Below are 25986 nucleotides of genomic sequence, written 5' to 3' on the forward strand. Positions count from 1 at the left end.
CCTATGGTCAATGCGCATGCACCTGATGCAAGAGGTAAGTTCCAGCCTCATCTCCAGTAAATTCTGAAGGTGCATTTACACGCCAGCAGATTGTCGTTCCTACATGCAGCGATCACCTCCACAGTATGAGGATAAGCCATGGCTATTGCGATCGCTCGTCCCCATACAGCTGCATTGTTTCTGGGCAGCAGATCGCTGTTTAGACCGCACGATCTGCTGCCCACAAACGATAATTGATGTGCCTGCACGAACATCAGGTTCACCCAATGAACAAGCGTTTCACTCGTTCATTGGATGATCTGCTGCACCTTTACACGGGCACGTTGTCGGGAACAAGCATTTGCAGGAACGTTCATTCCCGATAATCTGCCTGATTATCTAGACGTGTAAATCCACCTTTACTTCTACGTATGTCTACATAATCCCATAACAACTGGGCTTCACAATCATTAGAAAAGCTGAACTCTAACTGCATAACGGCATGCTGGCAATTTGACATCCCCAAAGCAATTGATAGGTTCAATTTAAAGAGGACCTGTCCCCTCTCCTGACATCTCTGTAACTACTAATAACTAATTACTTAACAATGTAACTACTTGTATCTCCTATGTAATAATTCTGGATCATCTATTCTTATGACTCTTTGTTGTGCCATTCCTTTATTATTCCTACTAGAAGTTATAAATAAATTGCTAGCAGGTTGTAACAAAGGTCCAGATGGGTGTTACCAGCTGGGGATGTGTCTGACACTACCCAGTCAATGCTGCCTTGAACTGTGCAGGGACACACACCCCAACTGGAGACACCCAGCTGTACCTTCATTGCATAAGGCTAGAGATTCATTCATAAATTATAACATTAATAATAGAGTCATGAGAATAAATGCTCCAGAATGGGGAACGCAAGTCGTTACTAAACAGATAGGAGTGTGTCCTAGAGGTGGGGCCACCACCTATCTCCAGAACAGGGCCCCCGAAGTGAAGGAGAGCACACTGTACATGCGTGGTTTGCGCTGCATTCACTGCTGTGAGATTATTGGAAATCGCTGAGCCACCCCTTAACTATTTTCAGAACTCCCATAGTGAAGGGTGGCGCAGGCGCAGCTGCTCTCTATTCACTTCAGGGTCCCCGTTCTGGATTTAAGAGCGGGTCCCTGAGGTGGGACCTGCACCTATCTGACATTTCCTAGCAATATGCCACATATGTTGTGATGGGTAATTCCAATTATACACGTTTAGCGCCTATTACCAGTATTCATCAGCGGGTGTCCAAATGTCTTATATCTCAACCTATACCTAGAACTGAGGTCCTGTGTTACCCATGTACAGCAGAGAGGTAGTCATACAACTTGTCTCTCCCCCCCCAGTATAAGGGCAAAGCTATATAATTATTGACTCTTACCTGTGCATTTTCGTGACCCTCTATGGTCATACAGATGTCAAGATCACTGTCCCGAAACCCAAATCCATTCTTGGACGAACCAAACAAGCACAGTCTGGCGTTACCTATGGGGAACACATAGCTGATTATAGTTTCTGCTCGTTTCGAGAGTCTCCACCATTACTTTCTCTATACACTCACATCTTATGTCATAAAATACTTTAAAGGGGTCGGGCCAAGATAGAAACGTATCCCTTATCCTCGAAAAAAGGGGATAAGCATATGATTAAAGGGGGTCTGACCTGTGCCCCGTATGAATGGAACGGCGTGTCGTACATTTCCTCTGGTGCTCCGATCATTCTCTGTGGGACTGCTGGAAATAGACAGTCCCATAAAGTATGAGCAGAGCAGGAGCGGACATGCCTGACCACTGCTCCACTCAAACAGGTGGCCATGGGACTGCAGTTGTCATGAAGATAAAGGATCAGATTACTGGGACACGCACCTATCAGATACTTGCAAACAGGGGATACGTTTCTATCTTGGAACAACCGCTTTCAAAGAGATTACTCAGATTTTACAACAATGGCTTATTATTAGGACAGGCCATCAGAATCGGGGGCACAACCCCAGATTTGCCACTGATCAGAAGAATGACAGCGTAGGGGACCTCAATACAGTTCCATGAGCGTGCAACTGCACTTGCCAGTTCAAGTAAGGGGGGGGCATGAGTTTCTGAGTCAGTACTGTAGTAAAAGTGCTACAGATCTGCTGCCCAATCTTCTTGCTTACCAGTGGTGGCTAGGAGTGGGACCTCCACTGACCACAGACTACTACTGGCAGGTTAAACCAAACCATTCAGTAAAGATAGTCACATTTATGTCTTACATGTTCCTCTGAATTAGAGGTGACATGGCCTTGCTAGACTGCTGAATGGCTGCAAGGGCTCATGAAGCGGACAGGTACACGTCACCCCCATCAGACTCACCGTTGAACTCCTTCCGGATAAATCTCTCAAGGTAAATGAGGATCTGCTCTCGATTGTGTTGCTCCGCAGGACTAGGAGATAATTCATCTGCATAAAAACAGAATGACATGTCTGTCGATAAGAAGCATTTCAACCTTGGATACTATGAAATTATTTATATATATTATATGTGTGGGGGATTTAATAGGACTGGTGTTTCATACGCCTGTCTAAAAACTGAATAAATAAAAAACAAACTGAAAGGGGTTATTCTCGTTGTTACAAGTTATCCCTTATCCACAGGATAGAGGATAACTATTAGATCGTGGGGAGGTCCTACCACTGAGACCCACACCGATTACGAGAACGGGGACCGCATAACCCTCAGAGCCTCCTGAAACAAATGGCAGGTCGAGCATGTGCACTGCCGCTCCATTCACCTCTACATGAGTTACCGAGATAGCTGGGTACTGCGTTCCATAGAGATGAATGGAGTGTTCGTGTGCATGCCCGACCTGCTACTCCCTTCATTTAAAGGGAGCTCCGAGTGCTACAGGATCCCATTATGGTAATCAGTAGGACCCCCGCCGATCTAATAGTTATCCCCTATCCACAGGATAACTTGTAACAACAGGAATACCCCTTTAATAAAACTGGCACATCATCTTGGTCTGAAAAGGAAATCTATCCTGTGCAATATTCCAGCAAGGGGTTGTCTCACTTCAGCAAATAGCATTTATCATGTAGAGAAAGTTAATAGAAGGCACTTACTAATGTATTGCGATTGTCCATATTGCCTCCTTTACTGGCTGGATTCATTTTTCCATCACATTATACACTGCTTGTATTCATGGTTACGACCACCCTGCAATCCATCAGTGGTGGTCGTGCTTGCACACTATAGGTAAATTCGCCGGCCTCTCTGGTGGCCAGGACCATGGGAGCGCACATAAGCACACATGTGCAGCAGCTCCCGTATCAGCTCTGCAGTGGTGGTCGTAATCCATGAAAACGAGCAGTGAATAATGTGATGGAAAAATGAATCCAGCCAGAAAAGGAAGCAATATGGACAATCACAATACATTAGTAAGTGCCTGGTGTTAACTTTTTCTACATTATTAATGCTATTTGCTGAAGATGTTTTTCAGGATTTTTATACGATGGCCTATCTATGTATATATAGATGGATACACTTTGCATATACTGTATACAAAGGGAGCTTTTCCCGGAGTATAGGGCCTTAATGTGCAATCAAGTAGAGCTGCCGAGACGGAATTGAAACGCTGGGTTACAAGCTCCTTCTACAAGCACGCTGCTTACTAGTTGTGGACACCGATCTAGAAAACCAAAATCGTCCGATGTCACACTAGTCATGCACAAGGCAATTAAAGGGGCTGTGCAGCAGGATATATTGATGACCTACCCTCAGGATAGGTCATCAATATCTGATCTGTGGGATCCAACCGCTGTTTGTGGTGACAGGGGGTGACGGGTGTTTGACCCCTGCCGATCGGGTATTGATAGCCTGTTCTGATGACAGGTCATCAATATACATTGCTGCACAACCCCTTTAATGTCAGTGTCACAAAATGCTAAGATTCTGAGCAGATGTTATGAATTAGTGACCCACCATAGCACTTCTTGCACACTCGGTCCAGTATCTCCCGAAATCTTGGGTTCATGTTAGGCAAAGGCTTTAGGTCGATCTTCTTAAAATCTTCGGGGCAGTCATCTTTGGAGTGGCCGTCACGCTTGCAGATGCTGCAGACTATTGTGGGCGGCTATGGGACATGTTAGTACATAGGTTATATACTGGAACAGGTAAGACGGCAGACGTATCAGACAACTCCCATCCCGTGATCCAGGACACAATTTACCGGTTTGATTATAACCAATGACTTCTGCCTTTATTTAGGTTTCTTGCTTGCGTCATCGGAGGACACTTTACCCATGGGGCATAGGCCGCTGAGAGGCAGCAAAATGTTACCTGAACCCCCCAAAAATGATGGCTGCTCAGAACTGCCAGGATTAACTGGCAACTGTCATGTGGATGGTATGGATATTGAAAGCAAGCACCTGATTGGTCAGCCATAACTTTATCTGTTCTCCGCCAATGGGCTCAGACGATCCCACCTATGGAAGTAAATTCTGCTGTACCTGGAAACCATAAGCAAGCAGGCTGAAAGATTTTGTTACAGCTTTACTCAGCTCTAATTAATGCTCTATATTGCTAATGTTATACTGGAACCAGGAGACTTTAAATATCGGCACGGACCCAGGTCTCACCTTGAGAACCTTGCTGTGGACAAAGCCTAGCTCTATGTATGCTTAGGGCACATGTGTAATCCTATGCGGGATCCGGCGCTCTGTACTTCATATATCAGCTAGAGTGGAGAACTTTGCCTTACCTTAGGGTATGTTCACACCACAGATTTTTCCGCTGGAAAAATCTAATAAACTCAGCGGCGGCAGAGCCTGGTGGTTGGATTTTTTACGCAGTTTTGCACGTAGTGTGCCGTACATCCATTCCCACGGATTTAGTCCATGTGGAAACTGGGGCAAGATGGGACACCCCCCCTTCTTGAGGCGGTTTAGAAATATCTGCAGCAATAATCTGAATAGCGACATGGAAATACTCGCACAAAATCCGCAGTGTCAACCGGCCCTTACAGAGATGACCCACTTATTACAATGGCCACTGACACTTGGTGGTCACGTTCCCCAATGATGACGAGAGGAAGGTCCACCTAATAAACGAATCAATTACATCACAGCAAAAAACAAGCAGGATAAATGGAAGCTCACGATTAAGGACCGGTGTCGCTTCCGAAATGTGTTGGAATTATCTACTTACATTTTTGGGGGAATTTTAACAATTTATCACTGAAGTGTGAATTTTGCTCTTGTACCCCAGAGCTGGATACCTTTTCCTTTACTGTCGCTCTCTATAGCTTCTCACAATGGAGCTGTAATTATTTGCAATTTTACCAACAGGTCAACATTATCAATATGGCGGCATAGGTAATTCACAAGGATGCCAATTTCAGCACAGCTAGAGGACCTGGCATATTCCTCTGAATTAAAGGGCATCTGTCAGCAGTTTTTTACCTATGACACTGGCTGACCTGTTACATGTGCACTTGGCAGCTGAAGGCATCTGTGTTGGTCCCATGTTCATATGTACCCGCATTGCTGAGAAAAATGATGTTTTGATATATGCAAATGAGCCTCGAGGAGCAACGGGGGCGTTACCATTACACCTAGAGGCTCTGCTCTCTCTGCAACTGCAGCGCATTCTCCATTTTGATTGACAGGACCAGGCAGTATAAGCATCATCACCCTTGGTCCTGTCAATAAAAGTGCAGAGGGCACGGCAGTTGCAGGGAGAGCAGAGCCTCTAGGTGTAACGGTAACGCCCCCGTTGCTCCTAGAGGCTCATTTGCATATATTAAGACATCATTTTTCTCAGCAATGCGGGCACATATGAACATGGGACCAACACAGATGCCTTCAGCTGCCAAGTGCACATGTAACAGGTCAGACAGTGTCATAGGTACAAAACTGATGACAGATGCCCTTTAAGACAAATCACACCTAAACAAATGTAATAAAACATTTCGTTTTTTCACTGCATAAAAACAACGACTAAACAAGGTAATAAGACAACGTTATGATCCACCGCCAGATAAGTACCCGCACTGGACCATACATACCGAGGTCCGGGCAAGGATCCGTGCTGCCTCACACTAGCCAAGGATCTTCATACAACTTAATGGTCTGTGGGTGAGCTCTGCCATTTTGCATTTTGGTATAAAACAGCGCAGCTATTCAGGCCATGGATAGTTCCTTCCCTCCCGATCACCCTCCATAAACATGGTAGCGTGCCCGGTCTCTCAGCTGATCTCAGCTGGGTGTATGTGACAATGACATCACAGTCTCATCTAATAAAGCCACTTTTTATAGGTTCAATCAATCTCCTCAGGTTCAGCAGGTTCTGACTACCCAGAAATGTCGTCATACTAGTTTGACAATATATAACACGTAGCGTGCGCACCTAAGGCACAGGAACCGAGGGGTGGTTATACTCTGAACGTACAGTGTGTGCCCGCTTTACATATAGATATCATCTATATCAGTGATGGCTAACCTCCGGCACTCCAGCTGCGGTGAAACTACGACTCCCAGCATGCTCCATTCATTTCTGTGGAGTTCTGAGAACAGCCAAGCAAGTGTGTATCTTGGGAGTTGTAGTTTTACCACAGCTGGAGTGCCGGAGGTTAGCCATCACAGGTCTATATGATAGGTATATAGGGAGCCTGATTCACACTTCAGCCTCATTTACAGCTGCATTAAAGTTCTGACGTGAAAGCCCCTCCTGCTTGTTCAGTGTCTGCACAGACCTGGCACCTGTGATTTGCCCACACCAGGTACCATAATAACATACACTGATGTAGGAAAAACTAATGTTGGGGGAAGTAAGGATCGGGCAGCTGGATTTCAATAGGCTTGATCCTTTTAGTCTCAGGGATATAAGTCATCGCCAGAGATGTCTGAGCTCAGCTGAACATGTATGTGCGTGGGGGGTCCTCCGGAGAGATAGCCGTCTGAAGAACCACTAAAAAGGTATGGCCAGCTTAACCCAAGAAAAGCAAATATAGTATAACAATGATTGCATCATGTTTTCAGGGAGTTTATTATGGATGGTCTATCCAATGTCATGTTTTGTCGGGCCGTCTACCAGCAGCCCCACTCATCGGACGTCTGAAGTGGCTTCTTGTCTTGCACTGGTCCCTTCATTGTTTACCAGGCACAGCGCTGTACATTACCTAGTGGCTGCGCCTGGTATTGCAGCTCAGTCTCATTCACTTGAATGGGATTGAGTAGTAGTGAACAATGAAGGGGAGGGGGCTCGCTGGAACGCTGCGGCCCCCTTCAGTCTGACGATAAGTGGAATGGGCCATGAGTATCAAAGTAGAGACAACACCCTTTAACACAAGATATCCAATAAGATCTGATCTGGGGAATAAGGATCTCTCCTTGACCTCTGTTCCATCAGGTGACGGATCCAGACAGAGTCTGAAATGAGAGGAGGCCTTGTTTGGAGACAGACAAGCCATGGGATCTATGGCCTATCCCTAAATGTCTATGGTAGGAAACCCTTATAATAACTCTTAGGGCTCATCCAGACGGACGTATGCTGTCCACTAAAATGCGGATCCGTTTTTTTTGCTAGAACAAAACTTGGTGGTTATACTGAACCAATAATGTCAAACTTTGGGTTCTAAGATGCCTTAAAGGGATTATCCAGAAATGGATAATGATGACCTATCCTCAGAATAGGCTGCGGCACTCATTGAGCACTCAAACTTTTCTAACAGCTGCTCGACGGGAATCCCTGGTGTCAGACCCCCGCCAATCTGATACTGATGACCTATGCAGAGAATAGGTCATCAATAGAAATTCTCGGACAACCCCAGGGGTTTTCTGAGTTACAGATGATGACGACTTATCTTTAGGATATGTCATCAATATCGGATCTAACTAAAATGAAGCTGGAAGCAGTCATCTCTGTACAGTGTGTTGTAGATGTGCCGGGTTACTACTGCTCAGCTCCCATTCAAGCGAAGGATAGATCATCCATATCTATAAACCAGAGACCCTTTAAGTTGGTTCCACAAAGCAGAGTGGTCTGAAAGATGCAGCCATGATATGGAATTAGAAGTCTGAATCCGATCTTAAAGGGATTGTACAGGCATTAGAAAACATTGCAGCTTTCTTCCATAACCAAAGCTACACCTGTCCACAGGTTGCGCCTGGAATTGCATCTCGGCTTCATTGAAGAAAGCAGCCATGTTTATCTCACCCTGTATAACCATCGGACACACAAATTAGATAAAAGTCCGCCAAACCTGCAGAATTTTTCACAAGTACAAGATTTGTTTCTACTACTTTCCTGCGTCACATACATGCCCCTGGGCTACATCAATGTCACATTCAAGTTCTTACCTTTCCAGATGTTAATATAAGCTTATCAAAGATATAATGCAAATCGTCCTCAGCAAGGTTTCCTTCATTCTTCAAGGTTTCGTGATGGAGTGAGGTAGCAGAAGTGTCTGGTGCAGAACATGCCTCTTCTGATGTGCGATTTCCTTCAGTAGTATCATCATCGTCATCTGTAACTGCTGGGGAGTCTCTGTCTTTATATTTTCTGCTTCTAGTATCCCCTAACCCTTCAGACAAACACGGCAAATCCAAATGACATGGATCCTGAAAAGAGGTAGAACGCACGGCCTCCTCGTTGCTCACGTGTAGTCTTTCTAAGCTGCCCGTGATGTCTTTATCAGAAGCACAATCTGAACTATCGTGACTTTCCATCTCTCCACCATCACTTTCACCATCCTGGAGGCTACCATTAGCCACGAGATCTCCAGGCTTCTGGCTGCTAGACTTTCCCCTCTTCCTAATGTCAACTTTGGCTTTGTTCCTTTCATTCCTTTGCGGACACGCAAAATATCTGTAGGCTGCACGGAAGCGTTCTAGAACGTACTCGTATACCATCTGACTGTTGAGACTCCTCGCGACGTTCCTCTTTAGTGCAAAAGGATCTAGAGAAAAACGATAAAGCCATGTAATCTCCCCGCAAATGTTTCATCACATACTGACAATGACTAAGTCTCTGTGCACACTGTATCTGACAGCTACCTTTGCTTCTCTTTATAAGGCTACATGCATACGACCACATCGTGTTTGCAGTACGCAAATTGTGGATCCGCAAAACACGGATGCCACGAAATTTGCAGAACAGAATAGAAATGTATATAATAGAAATGCCTATTTCTATGCCCATAATAGAAATGCCTATTCTTGTCCGCAAAACGGACAAGAATAGGACATGTTCTATTTTTTTTGTGGGGCTACGGAACAGAGCAATGGATGCGGACAGCGCACGAGTGCTGTCTGCATCTTTTGCTGCCCCATTGAAGTGAATGGGTCCTCATCCGAGCCGCAAAAAATAAGGCTCGGATGTGGACCCAAACAGTCGTGTGAATGAGGCCTAAAACTAAATTTTAAATTTCAGATTAGGGGAACAGGAGGGCCTCTGCAATTAGAATTATTTACTATGGGGGGAAAGGAAAAAAATGCAAGTAATTTTACAACCGCACAACTTTATTGAGCAGCTGAAAGGACAAGATGAAGGGTGACCAGTGATTTACCTTCTATGGCTAATCGTCTTTTTGGCCAGTTTTTGTTCTCTCTGCTCAGCAGGCTCTGTACTCGCACGCTGATCACATATTCTTCCATTGCAAACTCTAATGTGTAAAATTTAAGCAGCTCAAGCCACAGCTGCCCAAGAGCTACCTGGTGAGACTGCTCGAACGCCAAGCGGCACTAGAAAAGAAAGCAGGAAAGGTAAATTTATAGTGTGCAACGTGACGAGGAGCCATCATCTAGTCCCTGCCTAATTAGTCCAAAATATTACAAATATAAAAACTGCATATGACATAATTCAAACTCATGGAAATATCCCTACGATCAACATATCAGTGTAAAAAAAAAATAAGAAACCTGCAAAAAGTTGCATGTCTGTACATGCGGCTCCATGATGGAAAAGAGACAAATAATGATCTATTATGATTTGGATGCATTATACCCCCCACCCCTCCACTGACCCCTCGATAAAAGGGATATTCCCATCTGAGACAATGGGGGCATACTCTAAAATACGCCCCCATTGTCTGATAGGTGCGGGTACATCGTGAATGGAGCGGCGGTGGCCAGAGGACCCTAGATTTCACCGGGCCCAGCCACCACCAAGCGCTCTCCCCATAGTACTGAATGGGAGCGCACCACGCTTGCGCGCCCACCGCTCCCATTAATTTCTATGGGGCTGATGGAAATAGCCAAGCCAGCGCTCAGCAGCCCCACAGAAATGAATGGAGGGAGGCTGAACATGTGCAGTGCGCCCTCCACAACTTTCGGGCTTCCTAGCGATATGCCCCCATTGTCTGAGATGGGAACAAATGGAAGAGAGCTGCATTGTATGCTATTCTGACCAAACAGTAGCAGAAACCTGGTGTCCCTGCATAATCTGACACCGTCACTGACTGGACAGTGTTAGGGCGCCTTCACATGCCACAGAGTTTGATGCAGAAATTCCTGTGACTGAAAATGAGTTTCGATCATCCGTATGGAGCTTGCAGAAATCCATGCGCTGGCCTCCAAAACAACCCCATTCAGATGGATTGAACTGATTTTAAGTAGCAAAAGTTTCCAAAAACAAAATACACTGCGTGTTTAAGGCACCTGTGCAGGAACACCCCGCTGAGGAAAGGCACAATGCAGAGTTATTAGGGGAGATACTTTAGATTTTTTATATCATGGGAATACAGGTATTTACTAAAAATAGACGTACTGAGAGCTGACAGATCCTTTTTAAAGGGGTTTTCTGAGATTTTTTTTAACTTATGACCTATCCTTTGGTCGTTTGGTCATTCGTATCTTATCCGTATGAGTCCGTCACTCGAGACCCCCGGCGATCAGCTGTTTGAAAATGCACCGGCGCTCGCAGCAGCGCCACGGCCTTCTCTCATCTAACCAAGCACAGTGCCGTACATTGTATAGCGGCTGTGCTTGGTATCGCAGCTCAGCCCTATTCACTTTAATGAAGAGGAGCTGCGCCTGGATCTGGTGACCGATGAATGGACATCACATGGCCTTGGAAAAGTGGAGAGACGGCAGCGGCATTACTGCGAGTGGAGACGCCTTCTCAAACAGCTGATTGGCAGGAGTCTCGGACCTACACCGATCACAGATGGATCACCTATCCAGAGGAAAATATCGGAAACCCCCCTTTAAAGGGATTTTAAAACAAAATCTATAGAACAGACTATCAATGTGTAATTGTTAGGGTGGGGTCCAACTCCCAGGATTCCCACAATCAAAATGGAAGAGCCACAAAACTTCATTTGAATGGAGATGAGCTGCATGTATGGATACACCGTTATGTCTGAATTAACAATCCAGAGGGACCAACAGCCGATTTATTATGTTAATTAGTGGGTGCCCCAGGGATCAGACCCCCACCCGTCCTAAGGATAGGCCAACAGGAAACCCCTTTAAATGTGCTCTCCTACTGATGATTGAGTTTCAAAGTCAAAAGAAATAAAACGTATAATGCTTATTATGCCCTTAAAAAGGTAACAGAAGAATATGCATCTTTTATTTTCCTGAAAGGGCTGACACAGTGTGACGCAGCCATCAGATGTGGACAAGTCCCTTTAAATCACGCGCCACTGCACACACGGCGTTACTTGCCTTTCCGTGCTTCTCTTTATTCCTCCTGTTCTCAGCTTCAGATCCTGCATTCCTCCTGTGGTTCTCAGGTCTTCCTCGTCCATCCATCCCCAAATTCTTGCCATCATTGCTGGGGGGTCTGTACTCCCATTCAACAAACTTCTCTTCAGATACGCCCTTCAGATGATAATCATCCAGCCTCTTGGTTTCAAAGCCGTCTACCTGTTTGAGACACATGGTGGCGCTATAATGATGGCACCTACTGTACTATAAGGAATACAACACATGGATCTAATGCTTACCCAGAATCCTAAGTATGCTGGAAGGATCGGTGGTTGTCTTTTCTGTAGGAAAAATACCACCATTAAGGCAAAAGAGTAAGACGGGATCCCACCTTCTGCTTGGCAGTCAATGTGGCATAGCTGGAAGAGAAAAGGAACATCACATATAAGTTTCTACGCTAATCTAAACAATGGTGCAACTTCGAAAAATCACTACTCACCCTTGCCCAGTAGCGGAAAGCCAACACCAAGGGGATGAGCGCCGGCTCCAGTCTGCCGACTGCTGCCAATAATTCGGTGGTAAGGCACGCTGTGTCATTTCCAGCACTTACTTTGCATGGTAATCCACTGGAAAAAAAAAATAAAAAAGTCATCGTACTGGGGGGAGAATTAGCACTTGCCAATGAAAGCCAATCATAGTAAATGTCATCATAGATAAATCTGCTGAAAAGGCATCGGGTAGAATGATAAAACTCACTCTGCCTGCGGCTGCCACTAAAGGGAGCTAACTGTATATTATTTTAACCCCTTAATAACTGTTTGTCACTTACATATAATTATTTTTATTTTTTTCCATGGCCACAATCCAAGACTCATAACTTTATTCTTACATTGAAGTGCCTGCACAAGGACTTGTTTTTTTGAAGGACGAGTTGTATTTTTTTAATGGCACCACTTTGTGGTACATAACATTTATACATTAGCTTTTACCAAAGTTGCCACTCTGTTAGGCCCCCACCTGCCATGGTAATGCTGACATCATACTGTGGGATGCCGACGACTAGACAGAGGGAGCCCCATTCCTCTGTCAACTACTTAATTACCATTATTACTGCTGACAGCAGCATCTAGGGGTTGTCAGAGTCGTTTAATCAGCCATCAGCTCTTCCCCACCCCAGAGCCATCAGGTCTCCGCTCCCCCCTTGTGTCACAGTCTCCGCTCCCCCCTTGTGTCACAGTCTCCGCTCCCCCCTTGTGTCACAGTCTCCGCTCCCCCCTTGTGTCACAGTCTCCGCTCCCCCCTTGTGTCACAGTCTCCGCTCCCCCCTTGTGTCACAGTCTCCGCTCCCCCCTTGTGTCACAGTCTCCGCTCCCCCCTTGTGTCACAGTCTCCGCTCCCCCCTTGTGTCACAGTCTCCGCTCCCCCCTTGTGTCACAGTCTCCGCTCCCCCCTTGTGTCACAGTCTCCGCTCCCCCCTTGTGTCACAGTCTCCGCTCCCCCCTTGTGTCACAGTCTCCGCTCCCCCCTTGTGTCACAGTCTCCGCTCCCCCCTTGTGTCACAGTCTCCGCTCCCCCTTGTGTCACAGTCTCCGCTCCCCCCTTGTGTCACAGTCTCCGCTCCCCCCTTGTGTCACAGTCTCCGCTCCCCCTTGTGTCACAGTCTCCGCTCCCCCTTGTGCCCTCCTGCCCCTCCTCCTGATACCCGGAGGGCACAGTGTCATTGGTTGCTATGACGCTGTACACTCCGGGCGCCAGGCCATAGTCGCGCCCCCACCCCCTCGATGTCACCAACTCACGTTTCCAGCAGGGGCGCCGCCGATACTTTATCGTTCCGCTCTGCTCTGTGCCTGACATCACACAGCGCGTCAGGTCACGGAGTGAGTACGTCAGGAGGTCAGTGCAGCGCAGGACCATGGACGTGCTGTGGAATGTCCGGAGGCCCCCTGCCGGAAAGGTGAATATTCCAAGTGCATTGCGGGCCAGCGGGAGACCACAGAGCGGGAGTAATAGCAAGCGCTTCACTACCGCTCAGTGGTCACGGGACACAAACAAATCCTCGATGAGAAAAATTTGCATCGAGGATTTATTTGTGTCAAATTACTCGATTTAATCAAGTACTCGTTGCAGCCCTAAATGGGAGTAACTGGGTATTTCAAGACGGTTACAATACTTACAAATCAAATGTGGCACATTACATAATTGCACGTGATAACATATTGTCAATATCTTGTAGTTTTAAAGGGAACCTGTCACCGTTTTTTTAACCATAAGAATCATCGGCATCCTGAGATAGTTCTCCCCCACCCTAATCATCCTAGGTTTTTTTTAAACACCTCCAAGCACTTCTCTTACAGTTATGTAAATTAAATGCTTACCTCATCACTTCCCATTCCTAACCCCACCTCCCATTACATGAGTGACAGAATCTTAAGATCCTACCCTCCTCCCGAACTCGGGTCCCAAATCCCACGCATGTGCAGAACCAGTCACCTCACTCCTCATCTCACACTGATCATATAATGTATACTGCGCAGCCGCGAGACTTGGACGAGAAGGGGTGGCGATGAGCAATAGTAGAGGGTGTGTCTTATCCGTTTGTGGGCGTGACTGCACTCCGAGAATCAGAGAACGCTGGACTCATCTCTGAAGCATGGAGGAGACAGGACTCATCTAAGGTGCATTTACATATATGGCGGGAACATTTATTTTAGGTTTTTCTCTGAACTGGTAGTTCGTTCAGAATTTATTTTAATATAATTATCAATGTATTAAAAAGTATTTATAGAAAAGTGAGTGGATAAATAGGCTTAGAAAGTGATGACAGGTTTCCTTTAAAACTGGGTAAAAGTTCAATTGTCTGAAACTGGACCCAATTTGGAAACTTATACAAAGCATCCGAGTCCATTAAATATGGAAAGACAATAAACATTTCCTAGAATATCTGAGAACATTGACGTATATCTGCTCACACGGCATTTCTTGTAATCCTCTCCATTGTGTTCCAAATTGAGTGAAATACTCCCTTTTCCTTACAAATATTCATGTCATAGCACAATTACAGATGGCCTTCAGGATGTGCTCTAAGGCCAAGTTGTTATGGAACAGTGGAATAAATGATAACCTTCACAAAGAATATACAAAGAATATATATATATATATATATATATATTACTGAAATAACGAGATTTTTGTATAACTTACCAGTAAAATCTCTTTCTCGCTCTTTCCTTGGGGGACACAGAAGACCTTGGGTATAGCTCATCTCCATAGGAGGCGTGACACTAAGTGAAAACTGTTAAGCCCCTCCTCCACAGCTATACCCTCAGCCTGGAGAGAGAGACTGCCAGTTGCGTGTCCAAGCAGTGAGAAAAGGCAAAGTCCAACAAGGAACCAACAAGCCAACTACCCAACGGGTAACAAAAACTTGGAAAACGTACAGAGAAAAAACAATGAATGGGTGGGTGCTGTGTCCCCCAAGGAAAGAGCGAGAAAGAGATTTTACTGGTAAGTTATACAAAAATCTCGTTTTCTCGCCCAGTTTCCTTGGGGGACACAGAAGACCTTGGGACGTTCAAAAGCAGTCCAAAAGGGGGAGGGACCACAGCACCAAGGTGAAGCACCCGAAAGGCATCAATGAACCGCCGCCTGTAAACCCAGGCGGGGTAAGGCAGCATCTGCCAAAGTCAGAGTATGCACCCTGTAGAACTCAGTAAGGCGTGCAAGGCAGACCTGTGGCCGCCGTGCCCAAATGCACGGCCGAAGCCCAATGCCTCCGGCCCAGGAGGCACCGACCGCTCTGGTGAAAGGAACGGTGACACCAAAGACAGAATCCTGCCCTTGGTGCGGTAACCTCAGCAATAGCCAATCTGAACAAGCGGAGGAAAACCACCCTGGAGTCTGTCAACCCTATGCACAGCCCTCCTGGAAACCCAAGAGGCCGAACGACTGCAAGAGTCGGAGATCTCCAAGTAAAAACGGCAAGGCCCAAACAACGTCCAAATAGGTGAGGTGTTGAAGCGAAAGGCAAACACCACCTTCAGAAGGAAGGAAGGAAGGAAGGAAGGAAGAAACGGGATGCAGAACAGCCCTGTCCTGGAAAAGACAAAGCTCGTAACAAAAAAAGGGGCCATTCCGGCACCCGTCAGAGACACGACTGATACGGAACACAACCGTACAGGACAGAAGGGGTAGAGAGAACTCCTGTAACGGCTCCAAGGACAAGAATGGAGCGCCGAGAGTACAGTACAGAGGAACCAAAGAGCCACTCCGAGGAAGAAGGTCTGGACATGCCCCGAGGGCCGGGGAACGCTGGAAGAGGAAGGACAGCGCCGACACTTGACACTTCAAGCAAAGGAGTCCCAGTCCCAGGTCCAGGCCGGACTGGAGAAAGACAGAACCATGGGGGGGAGAAGGGCAGAGTGGGGAATGCCCAGCTACCCACCGACACCCAGACAAAAAACCCTAAGTCCAACGACAGAACCTGGACGAAACACAGCCAGGAGCGAACAGTAGCGAGCCCGCTGGAGTCACCTGGGCAAGCGGATAAAAACCCAATGTGACCAGGCGCAGACCAGTAACACGGGCAGAAGGGTCGGCAAAAACTGGTCCCGTCGGCCTCCGAGCAACGTTGTCCCGTATCCACCCGGAGTGGGGGAGCAGAAGGACAGACGGAAGGGAACCGAAGGGTCCGCCCAGCATCCGCCAGATGCCAGGACAAGACAGGACAATCTGGACCGAAGGGCAGTCCCCCCAAGTTACCAAGAAGGTAAGTCTACAGCAGGACCATAGCCTAGAATGGAAAACGCAATCTGCACCCAGCGGGAGGACAGAACGCGGTAGACCCAGCAAGAGGCACACAGCAAATACAGCCAGTGTGAACAAGGGAGACAGTACGAGACCAAAGGAACACCGGAACCATCCACATGAACAACCATGCTCCCCCCAGAGGGGAGGACAGTGAAGGAACAGCCTCTGAAGCCTGGCCGGGCAGAAGCCACATCGGCGTGATCTGTACCGAACGGGGAGCCAAACAGAGCCGGCGAGACAAGGTAGTCGAGACAGAGGCCGGCATCACACCCCCCAACCGAAAGGAGGAGTGGGCAGCAGGGAAGTCATAGGACAGCCCAAAAGCAGAACCCTGCTACACTGTGAGACGCCAGGTTCACCGCCTCGCAGAAGGCAAATACCCTGAAGAACCCAAGGTGGAAGTCCTCCGGACCTGGGTAATAGAGCATCCAAGAGAAGTTGGGTGATCTACCCGAGAAGAGTGGCCCGAACCTGGTAGCAGATCAGACCGAAGCGTAGAGGGCGCCAAGAGGAAGGACTCATACCACACTGCATCCGAAGAGGAGGAAATGGTAATAGGCGAAGGAACCATAGTCCCGCCAGAGCCAACGAAGAATCCGAGGGGCGCTGCAGACAACAGCACGCATCTAGGAACCACGAACACTTCCCGGGAGGAAGGGCCAACGAAATGAATGAGTACCACCCAGCTCGGTGCAGTAGAGAGCACAGAGCCCTCCGGGTCAGGTGGACAGAACGATCTCTGTAGAGACGAGTGCAAGGCTTGCGGCAAGTAACCCAAGAGAACAAAGGGATGTCGCAGGAAGGAGGGGAAGCATACGTACGAGCAGCCCCGTAAGCAGTGAGAAGGCCAACCCACCTACGGGAGGAGAAGGCAGAAACGGCCCAAACAACGCACAAGAACGGCCGCTCCCTGCAAAAAAGACACTCAGAGAAGAGGGCCAGCCACAGAGTGCCCCAGCATCTATGGAAGTGCAAAGTGCAACCTGAAAGGGAGTTATGCATAAGCCTAGCATGGCACGCGATGGAACGTAAGCAGTCCGCCCCGAAAGAGGGGAAATGTACCTGGCAAACTGCAGTCGGCAAGAATGCAAAGGCCCACCCCAAAAGGGGGTGACGCCTAAGGCCGTACCTACTCCAGAGACATAGGACATACCATACAATCCTGCAGGAGCGCAGGAGGTCCACCTAGTGAAAGGGGGACATGCACAGGGTTATCCTAGCATTAAGAGAGCGTGCAATAATTCCCCCAACACCGAACTTTGTGAGAGTGCAACCACTCCGCCAATGAAGGGGACATGTACAAGTCCAGCACAGCACGTACAAGGACAGCCGTGAATCTCATGAGCGTGCAAAGGTCCGCCCATGGAATGAGGGGTGGTCACACACAAGGCCAGCACCGAATCCAATGGGAGTGCAAGCGTTCCACCCATGTACGGCGCTGGTGCGATGAGTAAACATGACGCCCGCTTGCACGTGTAGCGGGCGTCATGCACATGGCCAGCATCTCATCCAGGGAGAGTGAGAGCACCCTGCCATGTACGGGAGTCATGCACATAACCAGCCACGTACTGGCGAGAGACAAACACAGTCAGTGAGAATGTGTGTATGTCGCCTGAGGAAGGGAGGCATGCCCATGGCCGGCAGCGAATGCGAATCCAGTGAGAGTGCGTACACCGCCCACGGAAGAGGGGCCATGCACATGGCTGACAGCGGATCCAGCGAGAGTGCAAGCACCCCGCCATGGAAGGGGTTCATGCACATGGCCAGCAACGCACCGGCGAGAGAACAACCACAGACAGAGGGAGTGTATGCATGCCGCCTGAGGGAAGGAGGCGTGCCCAAGGCCGGCAGCGAATCCAATGAGAGTGCAGCATACCACCTATGGAAGGGGGTCATGCCTATGGTCAGCCGCAAATCCAGTGAAAGTGCAGCGTTCCGCCTATGGAAGCGTGTCGTGCACCTGGCCAGTACCGCATCCGGTGAGAGTGCAGACTTCCGCCTAATAAAAGGGGGACATGCACATGATCGGCAACAAATCCAGTGAGAGTATAGCGTTCCGCCAATGGAAGGGGGTCACGCACATGGTCGACCGCGAATCCAGCGAGAGTGCTGCGTTCCGCCAATGGAAGGGGGACGTGCACATGGCCAGTACCGTATCCGGTGAGGGTGCAGTATTCCGCCTATGGAAGTTGGTCACGCACACGGCCGGCAGCGAATCCAGTGAGAGTGCTGCGTTCCGCCTATGGAAGGGGGACGTGCACATGGCCAGCACCGTATCCGGTGAGAGTGCAGTATTCCGCCTATGGAAGGGGGTCACGCACACGGCTGGCAGCGAATCCAGTGAGAGTGCAGCGTTCCGCCTATGGAAGGGGGACGTGCACATGGCCAGCACCGTATCCGGTGAGAGTGCAGTATTCCGCCCATGGAAGGGGGTCACGCACACGGCTGGCAGCGAATCCAGCGAGAGTGCAGCGTTCCGCCTATGGAAGGGGGTCGTGCACATGGCCAGCACCGCGCCCAAGAAGGTCACACACAGGGCCAGCCCGCAGCCAGGGAGAGTGCAGTATCCCGCCTGGGAGGGGGGGGGCCATGCCCATGGCAGGCACCATACCCGGAGAGGGTGACGAATGCCGCCCACAGAACTGACCGCATGCACCTGGCCCGCGCTGCATCCCGGGAGAGGGCAAGAAACCGCCCAAAAGGGTAAATGCACCTGGCAGCGACGCAGGCTGGGAGCGCGAAACCATGCCGCCTATGGAAGGGGGGCATGCAGACAGGCAGCACCACTGCGATGAGGCTGCAGCGGCCTGCGCAGCCCACAAGAATCTGCCAGACATCTGCCCATTCATTATTATTTCATTTTTTTTTTTTTTTTTTTTTTTATTTAAAACAGCCTCTCTGAGGCTAAAGGGGAACCACCATATAGGGCACAGATTCTCTTGATGCAAGAGAAAAAAGGGGTGGCCAACCATACAGGCCCATTGGGAGCCGGCCTGCACCCAAAGGGTTAACAGGGAGCCGGCCTGGGGGCCGGCGCTGCGATCCACTGGGGGCGGAGGAAGCCCCAGGCGGGAAGAATTCGCGCCTGGAGAAGTACCCGCCCCCTCCAACAAAGGCCAGACTTTCGCGGCCTAGTAGGCCGTAAAGCCGGGGCCTAAATTTGTGCGGCGCCCGGCCGACCGGGGCCGCATAGTATTATATACCGCCGGGACTGAGGCGGAGCGGCGCATTAAACCGGCCGCGGGAGCCCACCCCGCAGGCCGGAAGAGTCGGGCCCAAATGGAGTGCCGGAATTGCGGCCCCGCAGGCCCGATGGCGGCCCAGCAGGTCATTGCGGCGCCCGGCCGCACCGGAATGTCCATGCCGGCCGGAGGCGAGGTCTGTCAGGAGCGGGCCCCAGGCCCTGAGCAACGCTCCGGTAAGGAGATGGGGGGACCCCGAGATCGGGTGCCCGCGTAGTATCATATACCGGCGGGACATCAAAAGATAAAGGGGGACAGCAGCTGCATGTCCTATGGGGCCAGGAGGGGGAGGGGGGGGAGCAGGGAGCAGATTGCCGCCCTGCGGCACCCCAGGGGCCTCAGTGGAAGGGTTAAGGTTTGTCCAGGGATTCGAACTCATGACCTCTGCCATCAGAGGCAAGGCATTCACCATCACAGCTATGAAAGCTGTTCAGAGAGGCACAGTATGGGCCATGGGGGGGGGGGGGGGGGTTAGGCCCGCAGGAGACCGGGTGGTGGTGGTGGTGGTGGAAAGGGGGGGGTCGTAGGGCTGGAGAAGCCAATCTCTCACCATAGCCGTCTTCACCCTCGGTCCATTCCAGCAGGGTCGCCCCTTCAGCTACTGGCACCGTAGTGGCAGGACGCTGGAAGAGGGGCTTGGCGTGCGGGCGACCCTTGCGCTGGCGGGATACAGGGGAGCTGGGCTGCCCTGGTCCACCTTGCCTTCTGTGGGGGAGGCAGCAGTGCGGATGACCGGCACTGGCGCAGCTCGACCCCGGGAGAAACAGAGAGGTCTAGTGCGACTCTGTTGTCCCTGATGATCTGGAACAAAAAGAAAAGAAAAAAGTAAAAATCAAAATTTAAACAAGGAGAATCAGCCCTGCAGTAGCAGGGAGTGTCTTGCCTCCTTGGACACTAAGCAAAAACTGGCAGTCTCTCTCTCCAGGCTGAGGGTATAGCTGTGGAGGAGGGGCTTAACAGTTTTCACTTAGTGTCACGCCTCCTATGGAGATGAGCTATACCCAAGGTCTTCTGTGTCCCCCAAGGAAACTGGGCGAGAAAAGGTGTTTTTCCTATATGAATAGATGTATAATATAATCATTCATGTTATATGCATTATATGAGTATAATGTAGACATTGACCCCATTACTCTCTTATTTTTATTCCATAAGCAGCATACAATGCGACGTTTCGACTTAAACAAGTCTTTATCAAGCAATATTGCTTATGGAATAAAAAAAGCTGTGATTTTTTGCGCAAAACTGAAGAGTGCTGCCAATATTTTTAGTATTCTGTTGCTTGAAGGGACCCTTATCCCGGATCTCCTTCTGTGCGCACCACCGCCTGGACTTATACGCTGGAGCATTGGTATGAATTATCCCAAAGTGGGATTTGTAGTGCTGTTTACCATTCTTTTTTCTTCTCAAACAGCTGATAGGTGGGGGTCCCGGGTGTTAGAACCCCACCGATCAGATACTAAATATAGGTCATCAGCTAAAAAGTCTCTGAAAAGCCCTATAATGATCTCAGTGTGTGAACAGTATACAAAAAATTGTAGTGGCTGAAAGCAATCAACGTTTTATCATTTACTTTTATGGGGAATTTATTCTATATAGGATTTGGAGCTGTGTAGGAGAAAAAAACGGAACTTGGATTGCTATCCAGCTGTTGTAAAACTACAACTCCCACCATGCCCTGTTGTAGGCTGATAGCTGTAGACTGTCCGAGCATGCTGGGAATTGTAGTTTCGCAACAGCTGGAGGGTCGCAGGTTGGGCATCCCTGCTGTAAAGAATTATGAAATTAATCAGCACAGGATTCGGGACCTATTCAGATAACAAAAAAACAAAATGGTAACAAAATGCTGTTCAAGTGACATTCACAGTAAGCGACGCATAACTTCCAATGGGCAGAAACGTACCTCTTCTTGTCTTTGCAAAACACAACAGGAACTTTTGCATGGAAATCAGATTCAACCTCTACATAGCGAGCTGGATTTCGGAGACAGGAAAAACATGACATGAGACGTGCACAGTCAGATTTACAGGCTTGTAGCAGAATACAGACAGTAAAGCATCACTCCTCTCTGTCATGATCAACCCTATTAAACCAGGAATACTGCCTGGTAGGGTTGATCATGCTGATTTAAACAATACCTTTCTTTTGTCAGTATGTTGAACTGCTGCAGATGAGCAAGTTCGAGCACCAAGGGGCCAGCCGGAGCTCTTGGAGCGCTGTTTTTGTAACGCCCCTGTGCTCTGCATACGCCCCCCTCCCCTTGATTGACAGACAAGATGTCCAGCCCTGTCAATCATGTGGAGGGGGGGGGATGTGCAGGGGAGTTACAAAAGCAGGGCTCCATGGGCTCTGGCCAGCCCCTTGGTGCTCGAGCTTGCTCATTTTCATATAAGTAAAAATGGAGATATCTCTGCAGTAGGTAACATAGAAACATAGAATGTGTCGGCCTATAAGAACCATTTGGCCCATCTAGTCTGCCCAATATACTGAATACTATGGATAGCCCCTGGCCCTATCTTATATGAAGGATGGCCTTATGCCTGTCCCATGCATGCTTAAACTCCTTCACTGTATTTGCAGCTACCACTTCTGCAGGAAGGCTATTCCATGCATCCACTACTCCCTCAGTAAAGTAATACTTCCTGATATTACTTTTAAACCTTTGCCCCTCTAATTTAAAACTCTGTCCTCTAAAAATAAATGTATTGTTTTTTTATTAGCACGATCAACACTTCTAGGCAGTATGCCTCTTTAACATAGCATACACAAAGAACAAATATACTGGTAATCTAAAATACAATTTTCACACATTAATCGTTATCTTAAAGGGGTTCTCCGGGCTTTTTCATATTTATGACCTATACTCAGGATATGTCATCAATATCAGATCGGCGGGGGTCCGGCACCAGGGTCGATCAGCTGTTTGAAGAGACTGTGCGCACGTGCCGTCTCCCTTCTCTTTTCCTGTTCATCGCAGCTGTCCCATAGACATACAGCGAAGCAGGAAGAGAGACGGCACGTACACACAGCGCGCGCAGACTCTCCTACAGCTGATCGGCGGGGTTGCCGGGTGTCACACCCCTGCCAATCTGATATTGATGACCTATTCTGAGGATAGGTCATCAATATGAAAAAACCCGGACAACCTCTTTAAATGTAAACTGCTGAGATAAAAATGAGTTCTCACTGTATGGAGTAAAGGGGTGGGGGATGGGGGGGTGACTTACTGCAGTTTTTTAGAATATCAAGAACTTGGATTAAAACATCCGGCTGGCTCATCTGAAACATGAGAAATGGAGAAATAAGACAGAACAATTCCTACCAATAGTCGAGTTATTATTACTGTGGGAAATGGCTCAAATTCCCTAGAATGTATTATTATAAGGGACACTCACTGTAGGGACCAGTCCCAATATTACCATGTAAGGGTTCAGTGTTTGTACCCCTATAATACTAGCCTCTATTCAATAGGGTGCCCATTCTGAATCCAAGAAACACCATTATTTATATGGAGTAAATGAGCTGACGTTTAGTCACCAAACGTACCTTAGGTGGAAACTTTACGTCTATGTTAATGTCACTCGTTTTAAATGCAAATCTAGTCAGCGATGATCCGTACATTCTCAGGGAACACTCTAAAACAAGAGAAAAAGCAGTTTGATCAGACAATTGATAAGAAATGGTCACTTTTTTAGAATTTCCGGAACGGGCAGTTAAGAAACGTAAAACACGCCGACCAGAAAATCTTGGTTCATAACTTAATTGTCAAGACTACACATTAAAGACTTAGACTTAAAGGGGCTGAGCAAGAATAGAGGGGAGGGTTGTCAGGCTATCCCCTTCCCACACACACTTGTCAGGACATGTAAAGGGAAGTTTACTTACCTGCTCCTCGCTCCTTCCGGCCTGGGCTCCCTCGCTGTCAACATCGTGTTTGACATCGTGTTTGACCAGGAGAAAACGCGGGGAGCCAGTGCCGGAAGCAGGTAAGTAAGCTTCACTTTACAGGTCCTGCCAAGTGGTGTTGGGGGGTTGCCAAAACGCCCCCACTCTTGCACAACCCCGTTAAGGCAGCAACGCACATTAGATAAACCTGCCGATTCCGCCAGGCCTGGCCAACCATCTGAAGTGTACGGGGGTGATCCGACTTTACTTTGATGGCAGATGTTGGGGGAAAGAAGGATCTGGCACATATCAATATGACCAATCCTTTGTTCACAAGGAGGATATGCCAGCACCAGAGTCTGGCAGCGGATTATTTCCCTCTCCATGTTGAGAACACACGCATGCCCAACAAAACTGAGCATGCAAGTGTACGAGCCTTCAGCTGACAGCTATCTAAAGGTGAATATAAAAATTCTTGGTCAACAGCTATCTTTCCCAACTCTCCCACACACTATATGCCCGGCTGAGCATGCGTGGTTGGCTGGTCCTGTCAAAAATGGTGGATTCAGCTGCTCTAATGTGTATGGGGGCCTTATGGTGCATGGTCACCACAGAGCGGTGAGTAGATAGGAAAGAGCAGGGGGTGGGTGTAAATCTGCAGAAAGGAACGACGATAGGCTCTACAGTAATAACGGGTGCAAGCTGACAAGCAGCATCTGATAACCCCGTACTTTTACAAGGTAATAAACTAACGCCCCCTGCATGTGTATCACACAAAACTAGCGCAATACAAAATCTGGTAAAGCAAAAAATAGACAAAATCCAAATTACTGCCTGTGTTAGGCTGAGACTAATGACACCAGGTTAACCGCACCGATTGGCGTCAGAGAGCATTGACCCAGAAGAACTAACTGAGCAGTGAGAAGATGTACATGTACGACATGTCAATTGTGCTGTGAGTGAACTGTACGCCCGCAGGCATGTTAAGTACCCGAGTCAGGTCAGACCGGGCGGGTTTCGCTTCACCAGCCAGTTCTTTTCACCAGGGACTATTTTCACAGCCTGGATGCATTTCCATTACAATCAAATGTATAGAAATGGCTAAAGCTAAAATAAACTAAAACAAGGTGTATAGCTAAACGACAAGAGCCACCCCTGAGCCAACAGGAAGGGCAACGGTAAACCCGAAAAACGGAAATACACTCCTGATGTAGCAGGTAGCCGAAATAGGCTTGCTTTGAAGGCAAATGTATGGATGGAACCATATGTACCGTAATACTTCACTATTCTCATGATGGATGCAATTCTAAGGCTACTTTCACACTCGTGTTTGGTGCAGATCCGTCATGGATCTATACAGACGGATCCGTTCAGATAATACATACATCTGCATCCATTCAGGACGGATCCGTTTTCTATTGTGCCAGATTGTGTCAGTGAAAACGGAATTGACTTACATTGTGTGTCAGAACTGATCCGTTTGGCTCAGTTTCGTCAGACGGTCACCAAAACGCTGCTTGCAAAGTGAAATGGAGACGGAACGGAGGCAAACTGATGCATTCTGAGCGGATCCTTTTCCATTCAGAAAGCATTAGGGCAAAACTGATCCGTTTTGGACCGCTTGTGCGAGCCCTAGACGCATTTCACAAACAGAAAGCCAAAACGCCAGTGTGAAAGTAGCCTTACTCGTTCACTCCCACCTGATCTGACATCAGGAGATTAGCAACCACATGCTGGATGAGACTATTGTCATTGTGACCTTCCAACAGCCAGCAAGTATCATGTTCCATCCAGCATGAGGTGGCGTGTCATCGCGCCCCACGTATGTCAGATCGGGCAGGAATTTTCTCCATTTACTAGATTACTATCGTATTAGTTACACTGCACTTCACATATTGCGTATTTCATAAAAAGATCACTTATGTAAAATTCAGGGAGTATCGATCTGTACTTCAGGACAGAGAACATAAGGGTATTAGGGTGAACGGTGCCTGCTTCAACCGGTCACTGCGTTTGCACAATACATACCAGGCAATTTAATTTGGATAACTTTCTCCATCTCGTTAACGATTTCCTGCCTAGACAGGAAGTCCTCCTGAGAGATCCCATGTTCCTTTGCTGCATTTACCAGAGTCACACCCAGAGCTGCAATCTGTGCTGCTGAAGGAGGGGGAAGAGAGCGCAATTCATTCTCCTCCTGCTTCTCCTACAAATGAAGTTACATTAGTGAGTGACAGCGACGCATATTTTCTCTTTAATATAATCCACAACATTTTCAAATGGACATAGCTAAGAATAAGTATTCTGAAAAAATAGACAAAAATGGCTTAAAAATGAAGAATGTAAGGGTTACTGCACAGGGCAATGACTGCGAACATAACATCCGGTTTCGATCATTTCCTGCTCATTCAT

General features: G+C 48.1%; 1 protein-coding gene across 2 annotated transcripts in view; it reads right to left on the reverse strand.

Moving 5' to 3' along the window:
- The window catches only part of TUT4 (terminal uridylyl transferase 4), an 86768-nt gene that overhangs the window by 18263 nt on the left and 42519 nt on the right, over positions 1-25986 (reverse strand). For both annotated transcript variants that reach the window (XM_044301923.1, XM_044301922.1), the window contains exons 5-16: positions 25603-25780; positions 23236-23324; positions 22917-22968; positions 21593-21662; positions 12144-12270; positions 11944-12063; positions 11663-11863; positions 9562-9736; positions 8354-8952; positions 3978-4128; positions 2369-2455; positions 1402-1505 (exon numbers count right to left, since the gene is read on the reverse strand). In XM_044301923.1, coding sequence (XP_044157858.1) covers positions 1402-1505; positions 2369-2455; positions 3978-4128; positions 8354-8952; positions 9562-9736; positions 11663-11863; positions 11944-12063; positions 12144-12270; positions 21593-21662; positions 22917-22968; positions 23236-23324; positions 25603-25780 — 1953 coding nt within the window. The remainder of the gene's footprint in view (positions 1-1401; positions 1506-2368; positions 2456-3977; positions 4129-8353; positions 8953-9561; positions 9737-11662; positions 11864-11943; positions 12064-12143; positions 12271-21592; positions 21663-22916; positions 22969-23235; positions 23325-25602; positions 25781-25986) is intronic.

The sequence above is a fragment of the Bufo gargarizans genome, chromosome 7 (genome assembly GCF_014858855.1).
Source record: "Bufo gargarizans isolate SCDJY-AF-19 chromosome 7, ASM1485885v1, whole genome shotgun sequence".
Classification (NCBI taxonomy): Eukaryota; Metazoa; Chordata; class Amphibia; order Anura; family Bufonidae; genus Bufo; species Bufo gargarizans.